Genomic DNA, 19599 nt, shown 5'->3' with positions numbered 1-19599 from the left:
CCCAACCTCGTAAAAATCGGATGAGATTTGGCCGAGTTATGGGGGTGGTAAATTTTGACCCGGTGGTCGGTGGTCAGATTTTTATGCCCGATTAATCTAGAAGGAAAACGATGAACAAAAAGACCAACCTCGTAAAAATCGGATGAGATTTGGCCGAGTTATGGGGCTGAGAAGTTTAGAACCATGTCTAGAGACGAATCTTGGGGCAAGATTTTGACATGAATTTCGACCAAAAAATCGGTGTTCAGATTTTAATGCCAGATTAATCTAGAAGGAAAACCATGAACAAAAAGCCCAACCTCGTAAAAATCGGATGAGATTTGGCCGAGTTATGGGGCTGAGAAGTTTAGAACCATGTCTAGAGACGAATCTTGGGGTAAGATTTTGACATGAATTTCGACCAAAAAATCGGTGTTCAGATTTTAATGCCAGATTAATCTAGAAGGAAAACCATGAACAAAAAGCCCAACCTAGTAAAAATCAGATGAGATTTGGCCGAGTTATGGGGCTGAGAAGTTTAGAACCATGTCTAGAGACGAATCTTGGGGTAAGATTTTGACATGAATTTCGACCAAAATATCGGTGTTCAGATTTTAATGCCAGATTAATCTAGAAGGAAAACCATGAACAAAAAGCCCAACCTCGTAAAAATCGGATGAGATTTGGCCGAGTTATGGGGCTGAGAAATTTAGAACCATGTCTAGAGACGAATCTTGGGGCAAGATTTGGACATGAATTTCGACCAAAAAATCGGTGGTCAAATTTTCATGCCAGATTAATCTAAAAGGAAAACCATGAACAAAAAGCCCAACTTCGTAAAAATCGGATGAGATTTGGCCGAGTTATGGGGCTGAGAAGTTTAGAACCATGTCTAGAGACGAATCTTGGGGCAAGATTTGAACATGAATTTCGACCAAAAAATCGGTGTTCAGATTTTAATGCCAGATTAATCTAGAAGGAAAACCATGAACAAAAAGCCCAACCTCGTAAAAATCGGATGAGATTTGGCCGAGTTATGGGGCTGAGAAGTTTAGAACCATATCTAGAGACGAATCTTAGGGTAAGATTTTGACATGAATTTCGACCAAAAAATCGGTGTTCAGATTTTAATTCCAGATTAATCTAGAAGGAAAACCATGAACAAAAAACCCAACCTCGTAAAAATCAGATGAGATTTGGCCGAGTTATGGGGCTGAGAAGTTTAGAACCATGTCTAGAGACGAATCTTGGGGTAAGATTTTGACATGAATTTCGACAAAAAAATCGGTGTTCAGATTTTAATTCCAGATAAATCTAGAAGGAAAACCATGAACAAAAAGCCCAACCTCGTGAAAATCAGATGAGATTTGGCCGAGTTATGGGGCTGAGAAGTTTAGAACCATGTTTAGAGACGAATCTTGGGGCAAGATTTTGGCATGAATTTCGACCAAAAAATCGGTGTTCAGATTTTAATGCCAGATTAATCTAGAAGGAAAACCATGAACAAAAAGCCCAACCTCGTAAAAATCGGATGAAATTTGGCCGAGTTATGGGGCTGAGAAGTTTAGAACCATGTCTAGAGACAAATCTTGGGGTAAGATTTTGACATGAATTTGACCAAAAAATCGGTGGTCAGATTTTCATGCCAGATTAATCTAGAAGGAAAACCATGAACAAAAAGCCCAACCTCGTAAAAATCGGATGAGATTTGGCCGAGTTATGGGGCTGAGAAGTTTAGAACCATGTTTAGAGACGAATCTTGGGGCAAGATTTTGGCATGAATTTCGACCAAAAAATCGGTGTTCAGATTTTAATGCCAGATTAATCTAGAAGGAAAACCATGAACAAAAAGCCCAACCTCGTAAAAATCGGATGAAATTTGGCCGAGTTATGGGGCTGAGAAGTTTAGAACCATGTCTAGAGACAAATCTTGGGGTAAGATTTGGACATGATTTTCGACCAAAAAATCGGTGGTCAGATTTTCATGCCAGATTAATCTAGAAGGAAAACCATGAACAAAAAGCCAAACCTCGTAAAAATCGGATGAGATTTGGCCGAGTTATGGGGCTGAGAAGTTTAGAACCATGTCTAGAGACGAATCTTGGGGTAAGATTTTGACATGAATTTCGACCAAAAAATCGGTGTTCAGATTTTCATGCCAGAATAAGCTAGAAGGAAAACCATGAACAAAAATCCCAACCTCGTAAAAATCGGATGAGATTTGGCCGAGTTATGGGGGTGGTAAATTTTGACCCATGTCTATACATATGTATATGAATCTTGGGCAAGATTTTGACATGAATTTCGACCAAAAAGTCGGTGGTCAGATTTTTATGCCCGATTAATCTAGAAGGAAAACGATGAACAAAAAGACCAACCTCGTAAAAATCGGATGAGATTTGGCCGAGTTATGGGGCTGAGAAGTTTAGAACCATGTCTAGAGACGAATCTTGGGGCAAGATTTTGACATGAATTTCGACCAAAAAATCGGTGTTCAGATTTTAATGCCAGATTAATCTAGAAGGAAAACCATGAACAAAAAGCCCAACCTCGTAAAAATCGGATGAGATTTGGCCGAGTTATGGGGCTGAGAAGTTTAGAACCATGTCTAGAGACGAATCTTGGGGCAAGATTTTGACATGAATTTCGACCAAAAAATCGGTGTTCAGATTTTAATTCCAGATTAATCTAGAAGGAAAACCATGAACAAAAAGCCCAACCTCGTAAAAATCGGATGAAATTTGGCCGAGTTATGGGGCTGAGAAGTTTAGAACCATGTCTAGAGACAAATCTTGGGGTAAGATTTTGACATGAATTTCGACCAAAAAATCGGTGTTCAGATTTTAATGCCAGATTAATCTAGAAGGAAAACCATGAACAAAAAGCCCAACCTAGTAAAAATCAGATGAGATTTGGCCGAGTTATGGGGCTGAGAAGCTTAGAACCATGTCTAGAGACGAATCTTGGGGCAAGATTTGGACATGAATTTGACCAAAAAATCGGTGGTCAGATTTTCATGCCAGATTAATCTAGAAGGAAAACCATGAACAAAAAGCCCAACCTCGTAAAAATCGGATGAGATTTGGCCGAGTTATGGGGCTGAGAAGTTTAGAACTATGTCTAGAGACGAATCTTGGGGCAAGATTTGGACATGAATTTCGACCAAAAAATCGGTGGTCAGATTTTCATGCCAGATTAATCTAGAAGGAAAACCATGAACAAAAAGCCCAACCTCGTAAAAATCGGATGAGATTTGGCCGAGTTATGGGGGTGGTAAATTTTGACCCATGTCTATACATATGTATATGAATCTTGGGCAAGATTTTGACATGAATTTCGACCAAAAAATCGGTGGTCAGATTTTTATGCCCGATTAATCTAGAAGGAAAACCATGAACAAAAAGCCCAACCTCGTAAAAATCGGATGAGATTTGGCCGAGTTATGGGGCTGAGAAGTTTAGAACCATGTCTAGAGACGAATCTTGGGGCAAGATTTGGACATGATTTTCGACCAAAAAATCGGTGGTCAGATTTTTATGCCAGATTAATCTAGAAGGAAAACCATGAACAAAAAGACCAACTTCGTAAAAATCGGATGAGATTTGGCCGAATTATGGGGGTGGTAAGTTTTGACCCATGTCTATATATGAATCTTGGGGCAAGATTTGGACATGAATTTCGACCAAAAAATCGGTGGTCAGATTTTCATGCCAGATTAATCTAGAAGGAAAACCATGAACAAAAAGCCCAACCTCGTAAAAATCGAATGAGATTTGCCTGAGTTATGGGGCTGAGAAGTTTAGAACCATGTCTAGAGACGAATCTTGGGGCAAGATTTGGACATGATTAATCAAAATCAACTGAAGAAAACTGACGAAGCTTTGGTCATAAACAGGATTCAATGAGCAGTAAAGCGGCAATAGATTTGAGTTATGGTTATTAATAATGGCACAACAATACGGACAGGGCGAGGGGCTATCTCAACAGCTCATCAGGATAGACATTACACAGAGCGGCAGACAGTGAACATGGCACATGCAGCAATGCAGACTTGTCTGGTCTAAAAAAACAATACAATATAATATAATGGCGGGCTGTTGTGTAGCACATCATGTAGCTGGGCAAATGAAAAGGGGCAGCTAACAGCTAACAAACAACAACAATAATAACAGGGAATGAACAACGATATACAAAATTCCAACACCCCTACCCAATCTATGCTCCCACATTACAACGTGTGAATCCAATATATTGGTGGCTCTTGGTTCTGGTTTTGGCTCTGGTTCGTCTCTGTGCCGGAAATGCCTTTGTCTGGCTTCATAATATTTTGCTCGTTACTTTTTAATATGACTCACAACAACATCCGCAGCATCCGAAGCCAGACAGACGCTGACAAACAATGCAAAAGGCTGAAGGCGAAGCCGGAGATGGAGATGAAGCCGAGGCCGTCGCCGTCGCCGTGGCTGTCCCCCACACACACATTATCTACTCTAACGACAATGCAAAAATCTATCCAGAAGTGAGAATTTTATTACCATTGCCAGGATAGTAGTCGGTGATGCTGCGTAATCAGTGCATGTCCTTGTCACCATCTCGCACCCCGCTCGCCCACCTTCTGGCTGGGCCTGGAATAAAAAGAGTGTCGGGATTACTCATAAAATTGCGATATCTTTTGTCACCTTTGTTGGACCGCAGCCGCAGGGGTTGAATTATGTGCCACAGCTGTGAGGGGTAGTTGGATGCAGAATTATTGTTGACATCGCTGGTTTATTTTATTATTATTTTTTTTTTTTTGGGTAGGGGAATGGTCGCCACTGCAACTAATGGATGCTTTCCCCAAGGACCATGCAAGCCCCCAAAGGCAAAGCTCAGCCATTAGCATTTATTGCTTATGATAAGCTACCCCCAAAACAGTTTATAACTCCTGCTAGCTCCAGCCAGGCAACTGTCGAAGGCTATCTGTGCCACGTCTGCTGCTTCGATAACAATTGAATTTCACTTGAACGAAAATGTTTTTGCTTACGCATCAGTCAGTCATCCGATTGCACTCCCCAATAGCACACAAATTTTATTTAAAGACATGCTTGACCGCACTTCAAATGCAAAGTCAACAGGCAACAACAGACGATGGCATTGAAAATCCAACAGTTCGGATCATTTGCTGAGCTATGCGCTGTCAAATTTCAAATATTTCACATTATTTAGAGCTTCTTTCCTTGTCCCAGACACTTCAGTCACACCTGCTGCACCTGCTGCTGCCTGCTGTCTGCTGCCCTTTCCTTGAGTTGGAGTCTCCGGCTCAAAATCGTGTTCGTTTGCAATTGAATTTCTTGCACACAAACAACTCACATTGAATATTGCGGCAATATTCAAAAAAGCGACCAGGAGACACCCTTTATGCAAAACACCCAAACAAACATTTGTTTACGATATTCAATTTTGGAGCTTAAGAGCTTTCTGCTGACTGTTACACGCATTCGCATGCATTTAGTATAGCCTTTCGGTCGACTCTATGCATAGAGGGTATAGGAACCTTAACACAATACAAAATTCGTAATGCATTAACAACACGACAACATTTGACATTTCAATATTGCAAATATTGGAACCTTTCGGTTGGTGACACGTATTAAAAAATGAAGTATCCGCTACGATGGGAGCGATGCGACGGCTGTTGCTGTCTTCAATAGCGTGCTATCTGACAATATCGAAGAAGTCTTGAGGCATGACTTGGTAAGAATATGGGCGTGCACTAGCTGACAGCACATTATTAATTTGTGAAAAAAGTAACTTAAAAGGTACATGAGCTACTTTAGGGTATATACGATATATTGAGTATGGCAGATTATTTAAATATTGATATAGGTGAAGTCAATTTATACTTGGACACGCAATGCTATAGATATTCATCAATACTAAACATAGATATATATGTGTGACTCTTTGATATTTAGCAACTATTAGTGGAAAGAAAGCGTGAAGTACTTATTGATAAGTTATTAAAAGATTATTCCAACAGTTTTTTGCTCCCGCTTTTATTCCTCTGTCATCCCGTTCTTGATCTGTTGCCGCCTATTCGCAATCATTCATTAAGATATATGTAGGTATTTGTTGGTATCTGCAGGTATATAGGTATCTGTTCATATATATTTACTTACCTTTTAACCATATACACCTATTTTCTGATTTCTAATGGGACAGACATATTTGGCGAAACATCGAAAACTAATAAATAATTTGTTCCTGTAACAGCATGACAGATTGATTATATTTGATTTGTTTATAAGAAATTCAGATATGAATGTGCCTATAGTTTTCCCAAAATGGTCAAGCTTCAATGCAGTTTCAATATGCAGAGAATATAACCATGGCCATTACTGCGCAAGCATTACGGCAGAGCGGGAATACAAATGTTATCGTTTCGCAAATGTTCTCGTTTGCTCTCAATGGTTATTCTTCTGCCTACAAAATTGGACGGTATTATTAGACTTGTGGAAGTTCTATGACATGATGACATACAACCGGACGAAATTTAACCCAAATTCGATTACAAAGAATTGCAGCTCTTTTGCCAATATTTAAATTTGACTTTGAGGCCGAACTGAGTGATGTTGTAAACAATTTGGGAGCTCAATCATTATTCCGAAATGCAAATATGGAATCAATGACTGACGACAAGCGCCCGTTGGATATCAACAATATCTTCCAGAAAGCGGCTTTTGAGTTGGATGACGAAGTTGCTGCGCCAGGCTCGTTCTCATTTATACATAATATCTCAAAGATTTAGATGGTAATAGTATTTAAATATGTCAGCAACTGCCGAAGAGCTCAATACATTTTTGGCCCGCGCTCGAGAAGATATTATTGTAAACCATCCATTTGTGTTTTTAGTCAAAGCCCAGAGTATGATTTATTTTGCGGGGCGTGTGATCAGTCCGTAATAAATGACATCATTTACAATTGCTGTAAGACCCAATTTTAGATTAATATAGCTTTGCTGCTTTTAGTCAAGAGTAGTTCACACATATTTACTTTTATATTTATTCATGTTTTTACATCCTTTTATTTGTCGTCGGTCTTGTTAAGTTAATTCGAAACAACTTACATTAAAATAAATAAAATATCTATCTAAAAATATCCAAAATATAATACTAAAATACAACTACAGCGTCGCAGTTCGCCTAACGATTAAAACTATATCCCAGAGATCATAATCCCACAAGCAACTATTTACCTTTATTTAATTGACGCACTAAAAACTTCGTCATGCCGTTAATGTAATGCAATATGTGATTAGTTCCAGAAATATAATAACTAATTATCTTTAGAAATTGTGTTAACAATAAACAACTGCTGCACAGTTGACGCCATTAAAGGATAAGGGAAAGCTCTTTAGATTTGCGCACTTAGGTAAACAGTAACAACTGGTGCCACGGAAAATCTCTTTAGCCGCCAATCATAATTTCTGCAACTTAAGAGTCGCCATAACACTTGCGCCTTAACAGAGACTTTCACTTGCAGCCCTAACAAGCGACTCATTGGCGCACGGAATGAGGCCAGCTGGCACGGCTGGCAGGCCAAGAGCTTAGGTTGGCAATTTAAAAATTAAGCAAACTATGCGCGAGTTCCCCACCGAAAAAACACTTTAACTAAAATTAGAAAAATGCCGTTGAGTGCAACAAACCGGCCATAAAAAGTAGCGCAGGTTGCAGGCGTTCACATTGACGCCATTCTGTAATCAGCACTTGCAACATGCCAAGAACACCAGCAACACTAACAACCACAGCCCGTACAAGAACACCAACAAACTTACGGGTAATAAGCAACAACTGCACTGTAATGAAGCTATCAACCGTAAGATGGCGCTTAGGCACGCAATCATACTTTGGGGCCGGGCACTGTGAAGACGGAGACAAGACCCCCACAGGCCATGGCAGCTTAGCTGTGAGTGGGTCTCATATTTAAATGTGTTCCACAATTGCTCTTCGAAACGGTTTCTCGCAGGTAGCTAAAAGATTACAATTCCATTTGATAGTTTGTGCTCGAGAAAAGTTAGGCAATCCCCATTTTGAGTCTTTGGCTTCATTAGTTTTACAAATATACAAAAACATGTTTATTGGTTTTAAGTTTCTGCAGACTGATACAAATTCATTGCGATTTCGATTTACGGAACGCAGAATATATCAACTGGTCTGCTCGTTAACGTCGCTTGGGCCACGTCACGCTATGTTCAACACTCGCGCTGCGGCATACAAGGCGTATGTTTAATATTTCCGCAGCAACTATGCGCATATTCATTTTGACGACGCTTTGACGTCGCCATCGTCAACGCGGTACGTTGACCGCTGGGAACCCGAAGCTGTTGCTACATTAGCGTTGCTGTCATGCATGTCCCAGCCCCATCGTCGGCCGTAGTGCCAAGTCCCATACGCTAACTCGTATACCCCGTGGTTGTGACCTAAATTTGCAGTTTATGAAATATATATATATATATATGTGTAATATAAAATGTAGCCGCTGCATGCATAAAACAAAAAGTGCGCGGCGCTCCCGCTTCATATTTATATTTATACAACCATAAAGTATATAGAAAAAAAACTAACGCTGGTCGACTTTATAAAGCATATTTTTTTTAGTCGAGCACCAAATGACGACAGTAATGGCGGTGGCAAAAGCGGAAATGCCCCCAAGCTGCACTGGCAACATCACAGAGAAATCACATTGCGTATACGTCATGTGGCACAAAGGCAACGATTTAGTAGTTGTGGGTGAAGCAGCTAAAACTAATGCAATTTGACGCACAGATGTAAATAAATATATTTGGAAAAAAATGGACTAGAAAAGGCTCCTAGTCAATAAAAATGAACTTAAACAACAGTCTACTTTAAAATTGTATTCACAGTTACGCTACATTAATTTAGCGCATTAGCTCATTACTTAACTAGTTAAATGCTAGTAGTTGGTAATTACATTTGCCAAGAATAATAGTTGGTATAGTAAGTCAGATAAGGATCTGGGAAACTGCAGATGACAAAAGCCGGCGTATGCGTAATTTATTTGAAAAACATCAACGCATTATTGTCGAAGTGTAAGACTGTGTAGGGGAGGATGTTAGTGCGGCTGTTTGTGTGGCAATGAACGTTTAACACTTCATTAAAAGCCATTCGGCAAAGTTGTAGACAATTAAAGACAAGCGTTGGCACTTAACACATTCCCAATGTTCATTGACCGGCAAACGAAATAAAAATTGCAACAGCTACTTCAGCGCGAATGCTTCATTAAACAACAACAACAGCAATAACAGCAACAAAAACAACAACAACGAGAGGAACAACAACAACATGTACAAGGGCAATAGACAAAGTTCCCGGGCCACAAATTACACTTGGCTTGGCACAGCACAAAATGGCGTAAAAATTGCAGCTGCTTCTGCCATGAGGCGAAAATATTATTGAATGTGTGTGTATATATATATATATATATTTAGTGCTTGCCTCGTGCCTGCTGCCTGCTGTATTTTTTATGATGCTTGAAAATAAATAAACACTCAATACCCAATGCCAAAGAGCAGACAGAGCAGAACTTACAGCAGCCACAGACAGCGGCGCACATTCAATAAATCTTCACTCTGTGAATAGTCACTTGAGACGCAACGCAGAAGCGGGCAACACGGAGGGGCATTCAGCAAGTGAGTTCCGAGAAGCTGCTACGGTTTGAGCGGCTTTCATTTTCATTCCATAATGGCAATAATCGCGTGCCCAACTCCATAATGACGCAGGCCATGATGATGTTGATAATGTTGCTGGAGTGTGTGAAAAAGCGCAGCTTGCACGTAGCACAAACGAATGCCGGATGGGAAGAGGGTCCAGAGAAGGCCTATAATAGTCTCACATATACTGCGGCACAATACGTAACTCAGAGTCAGAGTTAGAGCCAGGGCCAGGAGCAGTAGCAGGACCAGGAGCAGGACCCAGGCTAATGCTGCTGCGCTCTGGTTTTGAAAACCCCGCAAAAGACGCCAGCAAATAAAAAACAAACAAAAGCCCCGCAAAGCATGCTGCAGAGGACAACGGCGTGGCGGAAGTACTGAAACAACGTAAATCAAATGGCTGGGACAACGCTGCAAATATTCAATCTATAATGGCATTTACACGACTAGGAACAGGATATGTAATATCCTTTTTGGGGGCTTTTCGGCGAGCCTGAAATTTGTAAACTTGTTTGCCAGCCAAAGCAGCCCACTTGCCTATGGGCTAACTTATTTTCAAATAAATATGGCGCTGCCCTTTTTACCAGGCGTCATAAATCTCAACAATTTCCGTTGTCTCCTTGGGAAAGGGTCACCCAAACAGCCTGCCAGCTAACAAACAAGCCAACAAGCCAGCCAGTAGCTAGTTGGCTTAGTTCGATCCGCTCATGGATTTGGTTTTACAATTTATGCACACGGGATGTGCCTCTAACTCTTTGCTCTTTTTTTTACTGCTCGCATTTCAAGTGGAAGGCAGGGGCAACATTTTTCCTTTTTCCTTTTCTCCAGTCGGCATATGCAAAAAGCTTGTTAATGGATTTTGTGAAAAGTATCTCAAACGGTGAGGCTGTCTGGTTTGAGAGGTCGATAGGTCGAGTGATTGCGCACAAGAGTTAAGGTCTAAATGAAACTCAATCTGTATGCCACAATGGCAAAAAAAAAAACAATTGAAGAAAACAAACAAGATCAATATTTACCTGCATGCTTAAGAAATGCTGGGCAAGGACTGGAAGCGATTTAGCCATTAAAAGAGCAGAGCCAAAAATTGTTAGATAAAAGCAAATGAAATGTTTTGTAAAACATGAAAGTATAATGCATTTCACATGCACGACATTTCGTTTTGTAATAGTTCTTGTATTTTTAAAAGCAGTTGAGACAAAAGCTTTCTCAATGCCTAACCAAATTTTGTGCTGCTGAAGCTACCCATTGCACCTATTCAATTCTCATACCTGTCAATTATGTGGTGATTGGTACGCGTTGTGCCTGTTGGCAATGGCACACAAAAATGTTTGCAAGCTTGAACTGAACTTTAAGCCGGAAGCTGGCCAAAGTTGCAAACTCAGCATTGATGCAGCACGAAATCGAGCCACTCGTTCTTGCGTTTACCTCTCTTCTTGTGCCTCGTTGTTGCCCTGCGTGTGGGTGACACTTCCCCCATTCCTTTCTGTCTGCCTGTCAGACCTGCTCTATCTGCTCGTCTGTCACACAGTGTGTCACATAATATGGACAATCACTAACCACGCAAGTGTCAAACAAACAAAACGAGCGCAAAGCATTCGCAGCCGCATCCGCATCCGCACCCGCACCCGCACCCGCAAATGGTTGCCCCATTTCACAGCCGGGCAAAAATTTGCAAGCAAATCCTATTTTCGTATAAGGGGTGCACTCACACAGAGACAGAACTACGCACAGAGCAGAAAGAGAGAAAATTTGTGAGGACGGGAGCAGAATCAGGCAGAACGTACCACATTTGAGTGCTGCGGGCGGCTCGATATTTTTTTGGCGCTCGTTCTTCGCAAGAGTCATGTGCGTTATGTGTGTGGTTGCGTGTGTGTGGTGGGAGGGGGTGAGAAGTTGGTGGTTCTGCAGAGACATTGCGTCTGTGGCTGTGGGAAGGGGGCACCACAGCCAGCTGCTGTTGCTGCTGTGCACACATCAATCTCGCTCTAACTTTGCAGATACGAATCTTTCATTTTCGTATTTCCGTTCAAATTTCATGTAACTCAACTGGAACTTTAGAATGAAAAACTAGATTTCTTTTTTTTTTTTTTGTGACTACTACCCTCAGACAGACAGTCAGACCAATATGGCCACCCGGACTCGATTTCGCAATCTCAACTGTAGAAAGTAGTTACAAGTTAATATTAATATAATATATTCAATTTGTATGTCAGCAAAAATATATTACATATTATATATATTATATATATATATATATATATATATATATATATATATGAATTGATAAATATATTCTATATGCAGCATATGCAATGCTTTATATAAGAAATAGACTCTGATAGCTTATGCACATATTGAAAATTCTGCTGTGTCTAATTGTATATCTACTTTCTCACCTGGCACAAAATACCTGCGAGAGTGCCCCACCCTATAAAACGTGATTAAGTGGGCGTCTTTGTCTGATAGCTGAAGACCTCATCGCTTCTCATTGGCATCAAATTTAAATTTCTTCATTTGTGTGCAAGTTCAAGCGCCAAGTCCAATATATTTTTTCTATTTTCTGATGTCTGTGTGTGTGTCTGTCTGTGTCTGTGTAATGCACAAAAATTCAGGTCATGTACGACCAAAAGTAAGTGGATGCGTTCTTATCAGCGCATACAAATGTTTTATCTCGCTCGGCGCGTGTGCAAAGCATCCTTGCCTGTGGCTGCCTGCCTGCGCGCCTGCCCGTTCGCCTGACTACCCCTGATCAGGAGCGCTCTGATTTATATAACCTAAGGCCCCAAAAACTTAGCGAGAGTATATAAGAGTATAAAAACACAAAACTCTTTAAGCAAATATCAAATTAGATTATTCTGCGAAGCTCCCAAAAAGCCTCAACAAGTATTTGAATTTATTTTTGACTATTTATTTTTAGATGAAGAAATTCAACTAAAAAAATAAATAATAATAAGTAAAAAATAGAAATAAAAAAGTTTAGGTATTTGTCAATTTTAAATCATTTCAATTTCAACTTCAACAATTCGGATCTTATTTCTATAGTATTTTTTTTTATGTATTAAAATATTTAATAATATTATTTTATTATTATTTAATATTTAATTAAATTAATTTTATTTTCGAATAACGTTTTCTGTACCTTGGTAATCCGCTCCTGGCTGGGTTGCTTGGTTGCCTTTCTGTTGTGTTTTGCCAATTGTCGGAAGTGCCTCTGGCTCTTGCATAAGTCACTCACACACATACATAAGCACACACATTTTGTATAACACACATGCACACAGAGCCAGTTAGACACTTTCTTTTGCTACTTGAGCTTCCGTTTCCGCTTGCCTGGCTGCCCTCGTGTCCGTCTGATCCGTCAGCGCTGTCTGCTTATTTACTTATGCATAGCATATAACCTTAAACATAATTTTGTTTGCTTTTCTGCTGTTTTGTCTCCTCGCTTTGCATGCAATTCTCTGTTGCCGGCGTCTAACCCCTCAGCCCCTCTTAGGCAATCCACCATGCTCGTTCCAACAGTTCTTAACTTTGTTGTGCTTTTTTTATATCTAGCATCAAATTTTATCTATTTGACTCGTGACAGTCTAAAACCAGAAAAAGTTTAAGAACTTGTCTGAATATTGAAAAATTGGAGAGCACTTAGGTTTTGAAATACCCACGCCATAATGAGGCAATCAGAAAAGTATTAAGTAGAAAACTGTCTTTAAAAAGAAAAGAAGTATTAGATTGATTCCGAATAATCAAATGACAAAGTTTTGCCGATTTTTTTTTAATATTTATTTTGATTTTTAAGCCTTGCGTGCTGAAATACATAACTGGGTCAGTTTGAAGAATTGAAACAAATCATTTTTTAGCCTTGTTCAATAAATTAATATCCCTTTGACAGCATTTCGGTGGGCTGACAACAGCCTGGTCCGCTTCGCGCAGTTTCTTGAGACGGTTTTGTATTTCCTTGAACTCGTCATCCAGTTCAACAGCGCGATTCGATATGCGTATATATTTGAGAGCATAATGAAGATCTGACATGGGCAGATCGTTTTCTTTAATAAACTGCATTGCCTCATCTGTCTCTTTTTCGGTGTAGCTCTGCAATGAATTTATTTAAATGTAGCTCAGATAAATACCAATTCTCTGCGAACCTCCACAACTTCCGGCGAGTATGAGAAGGACTCGTCGTTAGCCATTGCGTCTTGTTGTTGCCCGTCAGACATTGTGGCTTATTGCAATGTGTTTTATAATTTACATTCGAAAGGTTTTCGCCTGTGAGAAATATTTTTTTGATTTCTAGTAATTTTGCAGCTTTTTTCAGGCCTAAGCCTGCTTTGTCCACAAAAATCCACAGTGCAGTCAAAATAACCCGTCAGCACTTAGCCAGCTGGCATCAAAGCCAAACCGAACCCAGCAAAACCAAACCAAACCAAACCAACGTGAACCGCATTTGGCATGTGCAGTTTAGTCGGTTAACCGCTTTTATAGCGGATTTAACGCATTTTCAGTATCCTAGAACTGGCAGACGTTTTCACCCCGCACTCGCAAAAATGAAAACGGACCCTAACATGCCAAAATGTTTGAATTGAACAATCAACGCGATCCTGCAACGCATAGCTGCGTGCAACACCTATTTTCCATTTCCCATTCGAGCACAACCTGCGCCCCATCGTATGTCAACCGTGCGTATATTTCATTCGGTTGCTGTTGGTTTATTTCTTTCCCGACCGACTGACACTGTGTGAATGTTTTGGCTCCCTACTGTTGACCGCTCCGGGGGCCTTTCGATATTACTTTGTTGTGCTCTTCACGAGAACTAACGTTGTTTCTAAATGCGCCAGTTTTGACAGTTGAGTATTTAGAAAATGTACTTCAATCGGCATCATTGAGTATAGAAATTCCAGGTGACAGAAAATAGACATTGCATCATTGCGAATGTGTAATAGGGTATATACATATATGTGCATAGCCATTTTGTCGAATTGATCTTGATGATCTAGTCATTTCCGACTGATCAATAACTCAACAACTCAAAGTAATATAGATTTTTATGTATTCTTTTGGATTTATTAAAACATTGTTGACCAAAAATGAGTTGAACACAACAACCAAAGAGGATACTTAAATCGTATAACAGGCGCTTATTCGCAGTCTTCGCAGCTGTTCCTCAAAAAGCTGACCCACTGATGGATATGGTTACATAGCCTTTCATTGTATCGACTTTTAAGGTAGTTGATTGTTGGTTTAATTGTCATGTTTTTTTCGAACCAAGAACTAGTCCAACCTATTTCCTAGATAAATATTTAATTGCTAATCAATCATCCGTGTGGTTGGCTGGCGCCAGAATACCTCCACAGCATATCATCACTTTTCGTTCAGTTCCGGGTATTAGTCCAAAACGGTTTGTGAATGATTGAAATTACTATAAAAATGAAAATGTAATCGGGGCTGGATATGGAGAGAATCCGCAATTGATATACATGTATATTAATTAGTTCAGCACATAATTATAGTAGGGTTAAAAAAGCAGCACATCGAAGATCTGCAAAAATTGTCAAAATTAAATTATTCTTGCTTAGCAAAGGCATTTCATAGACTCATTCCTGCTTGTTACTTACATATATTCAGTGGCTACAGCAATGTATCTATTTCAAATGAAGCTGTTTATTTTTAGACAATTTGTGTTTTAGTTACATGTTCTGCCTTTTTTGGTTTCCGGGCAATGTTCCATTGCGTGCGAGTACCCCAGGTCTTGTTTTCGTGCATCCCCCTTAAAATATAGATTCAGAGAAAAACATTTTCATTCAATTGCCTGCTGTTATATGCAAAATATATATTGCGCATACTTTTGTTTATTTTCATGTATGTCATCATATTGCTTTTCACATTATATCGCATATTCTATTCTGTTTCTCTTATTGTTGTTTTTGTTATATCTACAGATGCTATATGCTCATGTATGTGCGTATACATTATATATGTTCATACGTTGTGTGTGTGTGCCAACATTTATCCATTAATTTGCGCAAATAAAGTTGCCACAACATACGCGCACTCACGAAACCGCAATTGAATCGGGACAGAAGCACACAGAGAAACTCATTCTGTCTCTTTTGCACGCAGTGAATATATCTAGATACGGTGAAAGGTAAACAATTTTAATTTATTTACTCAATAATAAACCCATCAAATAGCCTTGGGTAGGGGTGGATGGTTTGTGCCCATACACAGCGACATTGCCTTTTGAAATATACAAATCAAATATGTTAACACGCATACGCCCCGTTAACAGTTCATTGTGGGCTTTGTGGGCGCCGTGTATTCATGTGTGTGTGTGTGTATGTGTGTGTGCATGCATGGGCACGTGTGAATAGAGACACGTGTAGCCACACAATAATAGATCGCAAATTAAAGCCGAATACTCTTGGGGAGTACGGTAAACATATCCAAGTGTTTAACAGGTTCCAGTGAAATGAGCTGAAATCGAAAAAAGTAAATAATACAGATCAATTAATTTAGTATTGTCAAATAATATTTAATATAACAATGTCTTATTTCTAAAGCCTTTTAATATAATATATAACACTTTAAAGGCGGCCCTTTAACCCAATAAGCTGTATATATTATTGATCACTATTAAAAATCGATATAGCCATGTTTATCTCTCTATCTGTCCTACCCACAGAAATCTCGCGAGTGCTGCAAGTATATTAACAGCTTTCCATTATAAAGCCAATATAAAAAAACAAATAAAAATAGCCGTCATTTACACATAAGCAAGATTATTTAAGCGTGTCGCAATTAGCTGCTCTTGTTATTTTTTGCCTGAACAATAATAGATCTTTGACAGTCAGTCTTTCATGTGCATTGCAGTCTGCTTTTGCAGCTGCTCCCACACCCAGCTCTGGGAAGCTTTGTTTAGTCTGCTGCATAAATTGGACGCAAATGCATTGAATACCAAGTGCAAACTTTTTGTCTGTCAACTTTGCAGCGATTAATTTGCTTGGGAAATCAAGCGCAGTGGTCAGAGCCAAGAAAATGTGTCGAAAAAGGCAGCGCAACGTCATCAACGTAGACTTAACATGATGTTATACTTGAGGCTTCTGGCAGCTGTCTCGTTCTCAGCTGATTGCAATTTTTAATTGTCAAGCGCAGTCGAGTGACAAATGAACGCAGCTCTTGTATGCAGACCAGAGGATGCTGGAGTTGCATCGGAAGCAGAAGCAGGTTCAGAATCAGGCAGCAAGGAGCACCTTTAATGACAACTGATATTTTATTTAACAAATGCAACAGCTGAGCAATGGTTGGCAGCTGCACTCACGAATTGTTTTCCCAAAACGTTGCAAAATGTATGAGAGGAATAAAAGAGGGCGGCATCTGGCAGCTGGCCAGATCTGGAAGCCAGAGCCGTAGCCAGCTGGATCCAGCAGGAAGCGAGTTGTCCGCTGAACGCACCTCAATGAAATACATCCGATTGTCATTTTGGGACGCACAACCCAGGATGTCCAGATCTAAAATGCAAATGAAGCTGTCCTGCAATTTTATTTTCGAGCCTCAGCAAATATGGCCGCTCGTTTGTCTGGGCGGGAACACGCTGCATTTAATTAGACATTAATATGGAATGCTTTTAACGCTTTGCTGCGGTTAAGTGAAAGTTCAGCTTAAGAGCTTAAGCCGGGGCTAAGTTTTATGTCCCCAAAAACGCCGACCCGCCACAGGGGTGGCAAATGAGGAGGAGCAGTTGGAGACAGCGACACGCGCAATTTGCATTTGCATTTTGGGTAATTGTTGGAATTGTCTCGACCCCTGCTGGCATTTGTTTCCTGCCCCTTCGGGTATAAACCTCTTACCCTCGAGCTTGCAAGAGAACAATTTATTGTTTCAAACGGATTCGTCGTGGCAAAATTCGATTACTGGTAATTGCCTATTGCCAGGATGCTTGGCAAAAGCGCAGCATAATTGAATTAAAAGCGTTGAAAAGCTCAAAAGCTGCGCATTCCCCGAAATGATTAACGTTTTAAAGCGTAAAGTGATTAATCCTCTTATTTGAGCCAGGGTGTGGATGCAAACCAGAGAGAGTGGGAAAAGGAATTTGGTATAAAAGTGGTCTTATTTCAAAGCACAATGGCCTGCCTAGTTATATCAAGTGCAATAAATCTCGCAGTAAATCTCTCACAGCATTCTCATTACGCAAAAAGATATTTATACATGCAGAGTTCTTTGATATGCATCATATATATATATATATATATGCAATTTTTATAGTCTCAATCCTCAATCTAGCTCTTTTTGTCGCTCACTCTCTCTTTGTTTCTCTTCCTCTCTCATTTTCGTCGGTAATTATTAAACAAAACTAAGTATACTGTCTTTCTCGATAACTTTTACAACTTATCGATCCGGAAACAAAACATTGATTCTTAACATTGTAAAACAAATTGATTAATCAATCTATTGGAATATTCGACATTAATAAATCGAGCTTTCCTTAAAATTAGTAAAATGCAAAATTTTCATTTTCGAGGCTTATTTAAACTTATTCTTATTACTTTAGCTAAACTTAATAAATTAATATGGTTTTAAGAGTGCCTTTCCATCAATAACAATAAACTTGGCTGCTGTGTTATTTGTTGCAACTTATGTCAGCTTTGTCTCTTTGGATGTGTGAATATATATAAATATATATATATATATATCGAAACACCGAAAATAGAATAGTCGATGTAAAATCGGTTATAGTAAATCAACGTTTCGATATTTTTTTGCATCTCTAATCAGTAGTATTTTTATGGCTCCCATAAATAAACGAGCTCAGTTCAATTATCATGAAGCATCTTTTTCTTTGCTCTTGCCCCAACAAACTTTGCAAGTCAAATAAACTTTTACAAGGAAAAAATGTTGAACTGGCGCCGTAGGCCTTGGTTTGCACTCGAAAAAAGTGAATGGAATTGCAAAAAGAAGACAGTTAAGAAAACTGTGCCAACTAAAGATATGCATTTACGTATTTAATATATGTAAATATGTGTGTATATGCCAGTTGATGTGTGAGTTTTCTAAGGAGTGTGCAATTCAAATGGATGCGACGACGGAAACTTTTCCAATTGTCGGCACTTTTTGCGTTTGTTGTTGACTTTGCTTTCAAATGAGGTTTGTTTTTCCAACACAAAACTCAGTGAGCTATGCTGAAATAGTTATTTCTAATAGCACTTCAGAGAAGTACTTAGCAGAAAAATTAAATTTATATAAGGTTTCAGATTTTGATAAGTTAACGCAAACAATGAGCGTCGTCAGTTGCAGCCCAAAATGCTTTGAGATCTACGAGGCCATACGCAAAAGCAAAGAGTATCGTTATATTATCTTTCGCCTCGTTTCCGATGCCGTTGTCGATGTGGAGACCGTCGGTCCGCGGGACAACGACTATAACCAGTTCCTAGAGGATCTCACTCGCAATGGACCCATAGAATGTCGCTATGGAGTGTTCGATCTGGAATACACCCATGTGTGTTTGGTAACCAAACAGGAAATAAAACGAGAGAAATTGGTGCTGCTTTGCTGGTGTCCCAATGAAGCCAAGCCCAAGGGAAAAATCCAATATCTGAGCTATTTGCGACAATTTATGGATCAGTTAAAGGGCGTTCAGTATTATAAAACTGTTCGCGAAAAACTGGAGCTGTCGCGCGAAGCCATCGAGGGATTTTTTCGTGGCAAACATCCAAAGCATTAAAAGCATGGGTACAACATTTTTCATTTACGTTAACTAACAATTTCTTACACGTTTTAAGTATTGATTAATTTAAATTATGAGTTTGTTTACTTTTGTGACTTGCCAAAAACAAAATGAGATATATTGTGAATGAAAACGAAATCAAAATCTTGGCGCGGCATCGAGCTATTTAAAAATTAATGTTTTATACAAAATCAAAAAA

At 39.4% G+C, this 19599-nt stretch overlaps 2 protein-coding genes across 2 annotated transcripts; one reads left to right on the top strand and one right to left on the bottom strand.

The window, feature by feature from the left end:
* Positions 1-13454: 13454 nt before the first annotated feature.
* Positions 13455-14004, bottom strand: LOC115769751. Its single transcript, XM_030714693.1, has 2 exons — positions 13828-14004; positions 13455-13774 (listed from the first exon to the last, which is right to left on the bottom strand). The coding sequence occupies exons 1-2, from the start codon at positions 13897-13899 to the stop codon at positions 13532-13534; spliced, it is 315 nt and encodes a 104-aa protein (XP_030570553.1). The 5' UTR covers positions 13900-14004; the 3' UTR covers positions 13455-13531.
* A 4946-nt stretch (positions 14005-18950) lies between these two features.
* LOC115769441 (cofilin/actin-depolymerizing factor homolog) lies at positions 18951-19397 on the top strand. Its single transcript, XM_030714252.1, has one exon. The coding sequence runs from the start codon at positions 18951-18953 to the stop codon at positions 19395-19397; it is 447 nt and encodes a 148-aa protein (XP_030570112.1).
* The last annotated feature ends 202 nt before the right edge of the window (positions 19398-19599 follow it).

The sequence above is a fragment of the Drosophila novamexicana genome, unplaced genomic scaffold (genome assembly GCF_003285875.2).
Source record: "Drosophila novamexicana strain 15010-1031.04,08,12 unplaced genomic scaffold, DnovRS2.1 tig00004554-arrow-pilon, whole genome shotgun sequence".
Taxonomy (NCBI): Eukaryota; Metazoa; Arthropoda; class Insecta; order Diptera; family Drosophilidae; genus Drosophila; species Drosophila novamexicana.
Note: the sequence above shows the minus strand (reverse complement) of the source record. Positions and strands in the feature narration are given on the sequence as shown.